Source organism: Oncorhynchus masou, chromosome 31 (assembly GCF_036934945.1).
Source record: "Oncorhynchus masou masou isolate Uvic2021 chromosome 31, UVic_Omas_1.1, whole genome shotgun sequence".
NCBI classification, from domain to species: domain Eukaryota; kingdom Metazoa; phylum Chordata; class Actinopteri; order Salmoniformes; family Salmonidae; genus Oncorhynchus; species Oncorhynchus masou.
Window position 1 is genome coordinate 102,327,786 of NC_088242.1, and position 12,953 is coordinate 102,340,738.

Sequence of the window (12,953 nt, forward strand, 5' to 3'; positions counted from 1 at the left end):
TAATAACCACTGCCATCTGCTGCTCAGGACTCTAATAACCACTGCCATCTGCTGCTCAGAACTCTAATAACCACTGCCATCTGCTGCTCATGACTAATAACCACTGCCATCTGCTGCTCAGGACTCTAATAACCACTGCCATCTGCTGCTCAGAACTCTAATAACCACTGCCATCTGCTGCTCAGGACTCTAATAACCACTGCCATCTGCTGCTCAGGACTCTAATAACCACTGCCACCTGCTGCTCGTGACTAATAACCACTGCCATCTGCTGCTCATGACTAATAACCACTGCCATCTGTGGCTCAGGACTCTAATAACCACTGCCACCTGCTGCTCGTGACTAATAACCACTGCCATCTGCTGCTCAGGACTCTAATAACCACTGCCATCTGCTGCTCAGAACTCTAATAACCACTGCCATCTGCTGCTCAGAACTCTAATAACCACTGCCATCTGCTGCTCATGACTAATAACCACTGCCATCTGCTGCTCAGGACTCTAATAACCACTGCCATCTGCTGCTCAGGACTCTAATAACCACTGCCATCTGCGGATCAGGACTCAATTAACCACTGCCATCTGCTGCTCAGGACTCTAATAACCACTGCCATCTGCTGCTCAGAACTCTAATAACCACTGCCATCTGCTGCTCTGGACTCTAATAACCACTGCCATCTGCGGATCAGGACTCAATTAACCACTGCCATCTGCTGCTCAGGACTCTAATAACCACTGCCATCTGCTGCTCAGGACTCTAATAACCACTGCCATCTGCTGCTCATGACTAATAACCACTGTCATCTGCTGCTCAGGACTCTAATAACCACTGCCATCTGCTGCTCAGGACTCTAATAACCACTGCCATCTGCTGCTCATGACTAATAACCACTGCCATCTGCTGCTCATGACTAATAACCACTGCCATCTGTGGCTCAGGACTCTAATAACCACTGCCATCTGTGGCTCAGGACTCTAATAACCACTGCCATCTGCTGCTCAGAACTCTAATTTTAGTTTATTTATTTTATTTCACCTTTATTTAAGAACAAGTTCTCATTTACAATTGTGACCTGGCCAAGATAAAGCAAAGCAGTTCGACACATACAACGACACATGGAGTAAAACAAACATACAGTCAATAATACAGTATAAACAAGTCTATATACGATGTGAGCAAATGAGGTGAGATAAGGGAGGTAAAGGCAAAAAAACAAGTAAAACACTGGAATGGTAGATTTGCAATGGAAGAATGTGCAAAGTAGAAATAAAAATAATGGGGTGCAAACGAGCAAAATAAATAAATTAATTAAATACAGTAGGGAAAGAGGTAGTTGTTTGGGCTAAAATATAGGTGGGCGATGTACAGGTGCAGTAATCTGTGAGCTGCTCTGACAGTTGGTGCTTAAAGCTAGTGAGGGAGATAAGTGTTTCCAGTTTCAGATATTTTTGTAGTTCGTTCCAGTCATTGGCAGCAGAGAACTGGAAGGAGAGGCGGCCAAAGAAAGAATTGGTTTCGGGGGTGACTAGAGAGATATACCTGCTGGAGCGTGTGCTACAGGTGGGAGATGCTATGGTGACCAGCGAGCTGAGATAAGGGGGGACTTTACCTAGCAGGGTCTTGTAGATGACATGGAGCCAGTGGGTTTGGCGACGAGTATGAAGCGAGGGCCAGCCAACAAGAGCGTACAGGTCGCAATGGTGGGTAGTATATGGGGCTTTGGTGACAAAACGGATTGCACTGTGATAGACTGCATCCAATTTGTTGAGTAGGGTATTGGAGGCTATTTTGTAAATGACATCGCCAAAATTGAGGATTGGTAGGATGGTCAGTTTTACAAGGGTATGTTTGGCAGCATGAGTGAAGGATGCTTTGTTGCGAAATAGGAAGCCAATTCTAGATTTAACTTTAGATTGGAGATATTTGATATGGGTCTGGAAGGAGAGTTTACAGTCTAACCAGACACCTAAGTATTTGTAGTTGTCCACATATTCTAAGTCAGAGCCGTCCAGAGTAGTGATGTTGGACAGGCGGGCAGGTGCGGGTAGCGATCGGTTGAAGAGCATGCATTTAGTTTTACTTGTATTTAAGAGCAGTTGGAGGCCACGGAAGGAGACTTGTATGGCATTGAAGCTTGCCTGGAGGGTTGTTAACACAGTGTCCAAAGAAGGGCCAGAAGTATACAGAATGGTGTCGTCTGCGTAGAGGTGGATCAGAGACTCACCAGCAGCAAGAGCAACCTCATTGATGTATACTGAGAAGAGAGTCGGTCCAAGAATTTAACCCTGTGGCACCCCCATAGAGACTGCCAGAGGTCCGGACAGCAGACCCTCCGATTTGACACACTGAACTCTATCAGAGAAGTAGTTGGTGAACCACTGCCATCTGCTGCTCAGGACTCTAATAACCACTGCCATCTGCTGCTCGGGACTCTAATAACCACTGCCATCTGCTGCTCGGGACTCTAATAACCACTGCCATCTGCTGCTCAGAACTCTAATAACCACTGCCATCTGCTGCTCAAGAAGGATATTGTTTTGATTTGGAGATCTATTCTGTCTCTATTGCATTTTATTTTAGGATTGTATTTATGTTTTTATTTTATCTTTCTCACATATTTTCTTATAAAGATAAGGTGCACAATTATTATTATTTTTAATACGTTTCTGTTAAATATAATCCCAATACAATCTACTGTGTCATCGTGACGTGACATGTGCTATACGGGATCCTCGGGACGTCCATTCCCTCAACCCTATCCCAAAGATACTTTAGAGGAGATGGGAAACCCCATGCAAATTATGTTATTGACCATTGTGTACGTTGCCCGTGCGTCGTCGTGCATTGTTTAAATTGCCCATGCAATAGTGAATGGGAGTTAATTGGGCGTCGATCAAAAACGCAACATTAGCAAGAATTTCGTGAACAAGGAAGTACAGCATTACAAATATTTTCCACGATATCATATAGCTTTGGAATAGTGTACTTTAGAGGAAAAATAGCCAGGTTTCTCGATTCAAAGCCTGACTTTTAGTTTCGCAACCGCGTGACGTGAACGCGATTGGTCGAAAGTCTGCCATTTCTCCATTCACTGCCCAATGGGATTCCTTGTCCTTGTCTCTCTAATATCTCCAACCGCACTGTCTTTGGTTGAGTTGTTTTATGATCACCATGCGCTGCATGCCGGGATACACCTCCGTGTTGACACAAAATGGTCGAGTATGTTTTGTGACCCGGGAGTTTAGCAGGCCAAAAAGTTGTACCTTATCATTCGGCACGCAGAACATCTGTTCGAATCGTAAATAGTAGGTGAGTGCATAAGATATGAGAGCAAGACTGTCGAAGGAAAGCTGATTCTGCCACAGACAGACACACAGTCCGCCCTGCATGACTGGGACAGCACTCACAGGTCGGTAGCATACAATATCTATCTAACTAACACCGGGGATATTATTGGACTGCAATCTTGTCTCTAAAGGGCGAGGACGCGATTGCATGAGCAGAATGTCTAAAGATCGCCAAAATACACATTTGCAGTGATTTTTACTTGTCCACTTTGGCATATCAAGTGCTTGGGACTATAAGGGTCTATCATTACATAGCAGAAGAATGTGGACATCAAGTTAGGGGATTCAGCTATTTCAGGTTCACCCGTTGCTGACCGGTGTATAAAATTGAGCACATGCAGCCTGTAGGAAAATCTCATCAATCTGTAGGAAACCATTGGCAGTACAATGGCCTTACTGAAGGCCACACAAGCTCACAGAAAGGGACCGCCGAATGCTTTAACACTATAGTCTGTCCTCGGTTGCAACACTCACTACCAAGTTCCAAACCGCCTCTGGAAGCAATGTCAACACAATAACTGTTCGTCGGGAGCTTCATGAAATGGGTTTCCACGCACACACGCCTAAGATCACCATCCGCAATGCCAAGCGTCGGCTGGATTGGTGTAAAACTCGCCGCCATTGGACTCTCACGAATCACCATCTGGCACTCTGACAGATGAACCTGGGTTTGGCCAGGAGAACATACCTGTATAGGGGCAACTGTAAAGTTTGGTGGAGGAGAATAATGGTCTGGGGCTGTTATTCATGGTCCATTCCCCTTAGTTCCAGTGAAGGGAAATCTTAACGCTACAGCATACAATGACATTCCAGACGATTCTGTGCTTCCAACTTTGTGACACCAGTTTGGGGAAGGCCCTTTCCTGTCTCAGCATCACAAAACCCCTGTGCACAAAGCGATGTCCATACAGAAATGGTTTGTCGAGATCGGTGTGGGAAGAATTTGATTGGCTTGCACAAAGCCCTAACCTAAATCCCATCGAACACCTTTGGGATGAATTGGAACCCTGACTATGAGCCAGACCTAATCGCCCAACATCAGTTCCCGACCTCACTAATGCTCTTGTGGCTGAATGGAAGCAGGTCCCCACAGCAATGTTCCAACATCTAGAATGGAAGTCCTCTCAGCAATGTTCCAACATCTCGTGGAAAGATTTCCCTGAAGACTGTTATAGCAGCAAAAGGGGGGGACCAACTCTATATTAATGCTCATTTTTTATTTAACCAGGCAAGTCAGTTAAGAACAAATTCTTATTTTCAATGACGGCCTAGGAACAGTGGGTTAACTGCCTGTTCAGGGCCAGAACGACAGATTTGTACCTTGTCAGCTCGGGGGTTTGAACTCGCAACCTTCCGGTTACTAGTCCAACGCTCTAACCACTAGGCTACCCCTCATGATTTTGGAATGAAATGTTTGACAGGCACGTGTCCACATACTTTTGGTCATGTAGTGTATTTGCATATAACTATGAATAAAATGACGGACAGTAAACCGTTGCAGTAGCATATGTGATGAGTCAAAATATTTAATGCAGAAAGGGTCGACTATTTAGCAGTCATCGGTTGAGGTAGAGAACGTTGGACAGAACAAGGCGATGTTTATTTTCTACATTTTATTTCACCTTTATTTAACCAGGTAGGCTAGTTGAGAACAAGTTCTCATTTGCAACTGCGACCTGGCCAAGATAAAGCATAGCAGTGTGAACAGACAACAGTTACACATGGAGTAAACAAATAACAAGTCAATAACACAGTAGAAAAAAAGAGTATGTCAACAACTCCATAAAACAATTTGAATGCAGATTGAATGCTATAGTTCCAAAGCTCTCGATATCCTGGGTTTCACTTTGCAAGAAATAGGTGACCCTAATGTTAAGCTTGTTCACACAAAGCCCATTTATGCTTTATACCTGGCCATGTGTTCTGGAGGTTCCGTACGGAGGGTGTGTACTGTTAGGTTAGATTACGCGTTGGTTATTACTGCATTGTCGGAACTAGAAGCACAAGCATTTTGCTACACTCGCATTAAAATCTGCTAACCATGTATGTGACAAATAAAATTTGATTTGACGTAATTGCGGAGCCTCCGTAGGCTCACAGATACCAAATTCCGTACCTCATCACCACGTGCCTCCCGCATCACCATGCACCTTGATTGGTTGACGGTAAGAGGGGGCAGTTTGTTCGTATAAACACAAACTCACTTCCTACACGAGCTCTGCGACCGCCAGAAGTATGGTATGTCCTGACTTCTGCAGAGGCCGCATCTCAGTAACTGTGTACGGATTGACCATAAATCTGCTTTTCTGAGCTGGTCGTGGTTCCATTGACACCGTGGAGCCGGCGTGAGATATGGGTCGGAAAACATACCTCGATGCGGGGATGGGATATGCCACTTCACTCCAAATTTGACCTTTATCCACACTGATACATCTAGAAGATTGAAATAGTGTTCAGGGATAACTGCCCTTGACTAAAGAGACCCAGAAAAAAACTATCGCTATATATTATTTATTTCAGTTCACTAAGACAAAAAAAAATATTCTCTATGTGACTAAAGTCTGATTTCTAAGTGGAATGGACAATAGTTTTTGGAGAGATTGCGAGCTTTTTCCACCATAATTTGCAAATAAATTCATTAAAAATCCTACAATGTGATTTTTCTGGATTTTTCTTCTCATTTTGTCTGTCATAGTTGATGTGTACCTATGATGAAAATTACAGGCCTCTCATCTTTTTAAGTGGGAGAACTTGCACAATTGGTGGCTGACTTAATACTTTTTTGCCGCACTGTATGTTTGTGTTTACTATGGGTTCATGAGGCACTACAAATGTTACGTACCAAATGAAAGGGCATTTAGTTGACTAAACTAAACTGTTTTTGTAATTTAGACAATAACTAGACTAAATCATTATTGAAATGTACATTATTTGCGTCACGTTGAACAATGGAGCAGCTGATTGGCTGACACTGCCATTCCTAATTGGCTGCGGTGGCTACTGCTCGTTAGCATGAAGACGAAAAGGGCAGTTTTCCAGGAACACTAGCAGTATTTCTTCTCCATGGAGCAGTGTGGAACAAGGTCCAAATTGAGTGCAGTGTCCCGGTGAGTGCAGTGTCCCGGTGAGTGCAGTGTCCCGGTGAGTGCAGTGTCCCGGTGAGTGCAGTGTCCCGGTGAGTGCAGTGTCCCGGTGAGTGCAGTGTCCCGGTGAGTGCAGTGTCCCGGTGAGTGCAGTGTCCCGGTGAGTGCTGTGTCCCGGTGAGTGCAGTGTCCCGGTGAGTGCAGTGTCCCGGTGAGTGCAGTGTCCCGGTGAGTGCAGTGTCCCGGTGAGTGCAGTGTCTCGGTGAGTGCAGTGTCTCGGTGAGTGCAGTGTCTCGGTGAGTGCAGTGTCCCGGTGAGTGCAGTGTCCCGGTGAGTGCAGTGTCCCGGTGAGTGCAGTGTCCCGGTGAGTGCAGTGTCCCGGTGAGTGCGTTGAGGTACATAGTCCAACCCAATATCTCACACCGGCTCCATGGTGTCTTAATGTAACCATGATTGCGTTCCCAGCTCAATTTAAACAAGCGTAATGGCAGGGTTGGTATCTTCTGGGTAGGGTTCACTTTGCTCACCTCGAACTAGCATCATGTATTTATTCTTCTCCTCTAGTTGCCCTTTAGAGGTAAAGAAGTGCCTGTCTGACTAGCTGCCCTCTAGAGAGGTAAAGAAGTGTCTGTCTGACTAGCTGCCCTCTAGAGAGGTAAAGAAGTGCCTGTCTGACTAGCTGCCCTCTAGAGAGGTAAAGAAGTGCCTGTCTGACTAGCTGCCCTCTAGAGAGGTAAAGAAGTTCCTGTCTGACTAGCTGCCCTCTAGAGAGGTAAAGAAGTGTCTGACTAGCTGCCCTCTAGAGAGGTAAAGAAGTGCCTGTCTGACTAGCTGCCCTCTAGAGAGGTAAAGAAGTGCCTGTCTGACTAGCTGCCCTCTAGAGAGGTAAAGAAGTGCCTGTCTGACTAGCTGCCCTCTAGAGAGGTAAAGAAGTGTCTGACTAGCTGCCCTCTAGAGAGGTAAAGAAGTGCCTGTCTGACTAGCTGCCCTCTAGAGAGGTAAAGAAGTGCCTGTCTGACTAGCTGCCCTCTAGAGAGGTAAAGAAGTGTCTGTCTGACTAGCTGCCCTCTAGAGAGGTAAAGAAGTGTCTGTCTGACTAGTTGCCCTCTAGAGAGGTAAAGAAGTGTCTGTCTGACTAGCTGCCCTCTAGAGAGGTAAAGAAGTGTCTGTCTGACTAGTTGCCCTCTAGAGAGGTAAAGAAGTGCCTGTCTGACTAGCTGCCCTCTAGAGAGGTAAAGAAGTGCCTGTCTGACTAGCTGCCCTCTAGAGAGGTAAAGAAGTGCCTGTCTGACTAGCTGCCCTCTAGAGAGGTAAAGAAGTGCCTGTCTGACTAGCTGCCCTCTAGAGAGGTAAAGAAGTGCCTGTCTGACTAGCTGCCCTCTAGAGAGGTAAAGAAGTGCCTGTCTGACTAGCTGCCCTCTATAGAGGTAAAGAAGTGCCTGTCTGACTAGCTGCCCTCTAGAGAGGTAAAGAAGTGCCTGTCTGACTAGCTGCCCTCTAGAGAGGTAAAGAAGTGCCTGTCTGACTAGCTGCCCTCTAGAGGGGTAAAGAAGTGTCTGTCTGACTAGTTGCCCTCTAGAGAGGTAAAGAAGTGCCTGTCTGACTTGCTGCCCTCTAGAGAGGTAAAGAAGTGCCTGTCTGACTAGCTGCCCTCTAGAAAGGTAAAGAAGTGTCTGACTAGCTGCCCTCTAGAGAGGTAAAGAAGTGCCTGTCTGACTAGCTGCCCTCTAGAGAGGTAAAGAAGTGCCTGTCTGACTAGCTGCCCTCTAGAGAGGTAAAGAAGTGCCTGTCTGACTAGCTGCCCTCTAGAGAGGTAAAGAAGTGCCTGTCTGACTAGCTGCCCTCTAGAGAGGTAAAGAAGTGCCTGTCTGACTAGCTGCCCTCTAGAGAGGTAAAGAAGTGCCTGTCTGACTAGCTGCCCTCTAGAGAGGTAAAGAAGTGCCTGTCTGACTAGCTGCCCTCTAGAGAGGTAAAGAAGTGCCTGTCTGACTAGCTGCCCTCTAGAGAGGTAAAGAAGTGCCTGTCTGACTAGCTGCCCTCTAGAGAGGTAAAGAAGTGCCTGTCTGACTAGCTGCCCTCTATAGAGGTAAAGAAGTGCCTGTCTGACTAGCTGCCCTCTAGAGGGGTAAAGAAGTGTCTGTCTGACTAGTTGCCCTCTAGAGAGGTAAAGAAGTGCCTGTCTGACTTGCTGCTCTCTAGAGAGGTAAAGAAGTGCCTGTCTGACTAGCTGATGTGACATCAATGTAAACATGACATCAATGTAACCAGCTGATTCTGAAATGTAACAACAAATGGAAGGAGCTTGTTGACATCGTGTCCTGTCGCCTCTAGGCAGCAGTAGCCATATCCCGAGTGACGAAGACAGCAAGTGAATATGAAGTAGTTATCCTCCTATATAGCTGCTTATTTGTTGGCCTAGTTATGAACTTGTATTTCGACAGTCCTTCAGAAGCTATATATATATTTATATATATATTTTTATATTTATTTATATTTATATTTTTATATTTATTTATATTTTTATATTTATATATATATTTAAAATAAATATATACATATATATTTAAAATAAATATATATATAAGGTTAGTCTGTTAACATCCTCCCGTCTTGTTTCAGACCGTTGCTTACATCAGAGGACGTGAAAACAAGCCGAATGTAAGTGAGAGGTACAGGAATGTTACTACTGTCAATACCCATGTCCCATATTAACCATGGAGCCACAATTATTCTCTTAGTGCTATTTGGACTGAACATGTAAGGCTAGGTATCGCCATGCTGATTTGATATGACTTGTCACCATGGTGATTCAGTTATTTAAAAAAAAAAAACGTTAAAAAAAATTCAACGTGTCATCATTTTTGGCATGGACCAATTGGCAACATGGGAGCTCAATTGTAGACTGTCTCCATTTTCGTCCAAATGCATGTAATGCTGTGATTTTTAACTCATGATTAGTACATTCATAGTTGTTGCATTGCACGTTTATTCTTACTGTTTTTGTTTTGTTGTTGTTGTTGTTGTGCTTTTTTAACAAAATTGTAAATATAATGTATCCTCTCTGTTATGGGGGTCGTTCCGAGGTCGGTCCACCTCAAAAAAGCACAAAGGAGTTTGACACCCACCGTCTCAGATTGTTCTGAAATTGTAAGAAACCGATCAGATTAAGAAGATCAGATCCGATTAGCGTTCCTGCTGCACTGTTTTGTTGAAATATAATTTGAGTTGAGAAATTAAGATAATTGATTGCACCCAAATTGTCAATTTTTTTAATTTATAGGATTCATATAAATTGTTGTTTGACCATTTTATTTAGATTCTTCATGTTCTAACTCATTGTTAGAAAAATGTTTGGTCCAAATTGGATGTTAGGTACTACATTTTATTGAAGATTATATGAATCCTATAAATTTAGGTGCAGTCAATTAGCTTAATTTCTCAGAGATTAAATTATATTTCAACTAAATAATGTTGCAGGAATGCTAATCATATCCATTTCTAACGACAGAAACAATGTCAGAACAATTGGAGGTGGTGGGTGTCACGGCTTGCTGAAATGACAATGTTAGTTCTGTGGGGAGCAAGCTTCCTTTTCGGTGGTTGTCATACTAAAAACTTGTCACTTCCTGTTTGAATGTCCTGTACAGGAAGAGAGCGGCTGCAAAGCATCTAATTGAGCGCTACTTTCGCCAGTTAACAGAGGGCTGTGGAAATGGGGCCTGCACGAATGAGTTGTGTGCTTCGTGTCTTGGTTTTCAACCGCTGGATCACAACGCGGCGGCCATCAGAGCCCTGGAGCTCTATAAAATTAACACCAAACTGTGTGACCTTCACCCCTCCGCTGCCTTCCCTGACAACAACAGTGCCGAAGACACACAACCTGCCTTATTGGGCGACTGCCACGGGAAGATGACAGACAACCTGTTTCCCCCTAGGGAGGACTTCAGAGGTAAACAATGTGTATCCCAGATGGCTCCCTCTTCCCTATATAATCCTCTACTTTTGACCAGGGCCCTATATAAACCTCTACGTTTGACCAGGGCCCTATATAAACCTCTACTTTTGACCAGGGCCCTATATAATCCTCTACGTTTGACCAGGGCCCTATATAAACCTCTACGTTTGACCAGGGCCCTATATAAACCTCTACTTTTGACCAGGGCCCTATATAATCCTCTACGTTTGACCAGGGCCCTATATAATCCTCTACGTTTGACCAGGGCCCTATATAATCCTCTACTTTTCACCAGGGCCCTATATAATCCTCTACTTTTCACCAGGGCACTATATAATCCTCTACTTTTGACCAGGGCCCTATATAATCCTCTACTTTTCACCAGGGCCCTATATAATCCTTTACTTTTGACCAGGGCCCTATATAAACCTCTACGTTTGACCAGGGCCCTATATAAACGACTACTTTTGACCAGGGCCCTATATAAACCACTACTTTTGACCAGGGCCCTATATAAACCGCTACTTTTGACCAGGGCCCTATATAATCCTCTACTTTTGACCAGGGCCCTATATAAACCTCTACGTTTGACCAGGGCCCTATATAAACCACTACTTTTGACCAGGGCACTATATAAACCGCTACGTTTGACCAGGGCACTATATAAACCGCTACTTTTGACCAGGGCCCTATATAATCCTTTACTTTTGACCAGGGCCCTATATAATCCTCTACTTTTGACCAGGGCCCTATATAATCCTCTACTTTTGACCAGGGCCCTATATAAACCTCTACTTTTGACCAGGGCCCTATATAAACCTCTACTTTTGACCAGGGCCCTATATAAACCTCTACTTTTGACCAGGGCCCTATATAAACCTCTACTTTTGACCAGGGCCCTATATAATCCTTTACTTTTGACCAGGGCCCTATATAAACCTCTACTTTTGACCAGGGCCCTATATAATCCTCTACTTTTGACCAGGGCCCTATATAATCCTCTACTTTTGACCAGGGCCCTATATAATCCTCTACTTTTGACCAGGGCCCTATATAAACCTCTACTTTTGACCAGGGCCCTATATAAACCTCTACTTTTGACCAGGGCCCTATATAAGCCTCTACTTTTGACCAGGGCCCTATATAAACCTCTACTTTTGACCAGGGCCCTATATAAACCTCTACTTTTGACCAGGGCCCTATATAAACCTCTACTTTTGACCAGGGCCCTATATAATCCTCTACTTTTGACCAGGGCCCTATATAATCCTCTACTTTTGACCAGGGCCCTATATAATCCTCTACTTTTGACCAGGGCCCTATATAAACCTCTACTTTTGACCAGGGCCCTATATAAACCTCTACTTTTGACCAGGGCCCTATATAAACCTCTACTTTTGACCAGGGCTCTATATAAACCTCTACTTTTGACCAGGGCCCTATATAAACCTCTACTTTTGACCAGGGCCCTATATAAACCTCTACTTTTGACCAGGGCCCTATATAAACCTCTACTTTTGACCAGGGCCCTATATAAACCTCTACTTTTGACCAGGGCCCTATATAAACCACTACTTTTGACCAGGGCCCTATATAAACCACTACTTTTGACCAGGGCCCTATATAAACCACTACTTTTGACCAGGGCCCTATATAAACCGCTACTTTTGACCAGGGCCTTATATAATCCTCCACCTTTGACCAGGGCCCTATATAAACCTCTACTTTTGACCTGGGCCCTATATAAACCTCTACTTTTGACCAGGGCCCTATATAATCCTCTACTTTTGACCAGGGCCCTATATAAACCTCTACTTTTGACCAGGGCCCGGTTTCCCGATAGCGATAGAACTTGCGAGTGTCTTTTAACGATGCGTATTTCCTACAACGGCCGAAGGTGTAACATGCGTTTCCCAAAACGGCAAACAGAGAGAACGTTCACTAAGTGCGTCACATTGAGGCATCGTGTCGATCCTGGTGGGATGGAAAGAACGGCTCTCGGATCCAAGTTCTCACTTTCCAGTCTTACCTCAACATTAGAATTATTCCACAATACTGACGATGGATCAGCTCCTAGAGACATATTACCACCTATGGCTGAAAAGATTGAGACGATTTATTCCAATACCCTATAGTAATGCACTGAATCAAGACTTAGCAGATCATTGCTCACATGTTGTTACGCACCTTGAAAAATATTCAGATACAAATTACAGACAGTAGGCCTAGTCTACAATTTGCAAAATAGAACTCAAATCAATACACATGAAATTGATTTCAATATGATTGAAATACGTACGATGCATTCGGAAAGTATTCAGACCCCTTCACTTTTTATACATTTTGTTACATTACAGCCTGATTCTAAAATGGATTACTCTACCCACAATACACCATAATGACAAAGTGAAAACAGGAAAAGTTCTAGAAAAGTTGGCAAATTTATTTAAAAAAATTAAAACTTATTTAAGTATTCACACCCTTTGTTATGAGACTTGAAATTGAACTCTGGTTTTTCCTGTTTCCATTGATATTCTTGATGTTTCTACAACTTCATTGGAGTCCAC

The 12,953-nt window shown here is 44.0% G+C and overlaps 1 protein-coding gene across 2 annotated transcripts in view; it reads left to right on the plus strand.

Moving 5' to 3' along the window:
* Window positions 1-3,155: 3,155 nt before the first annotated feature.
* LOC135524842 (ubiquitin-protein ligase E3A-like) overlaps window positions 3,156-12,953 on the plus strand; it is a 48,522-nt gene continuing 38,724 nt past the window's right edge. The window contains exons 1-3 of one of the 2 annotated variants that reach the window (XM_064952704.1): window positions 3,156-3,310; window positions 9,051-9,089; window positions 10,079-10,380. In XM_064952704.1, coding sequence (XP_064808776.1) covers window positions 9,088-9,089; window positions 10,079-10,380 — 304 coding nt within the window. In that variant the 5' untranslated portion in view covers window positions 3,156-3,310; window positions 9,051-9,087. Of the gene's footprint in view, window positions 3,411-9,050; window positions 9,090-10,078; window positions 10,381-12,953 lie in introns of both variants that reach the window. The other variant, XM_064952703.1, reaches the window with a different exon arrangement.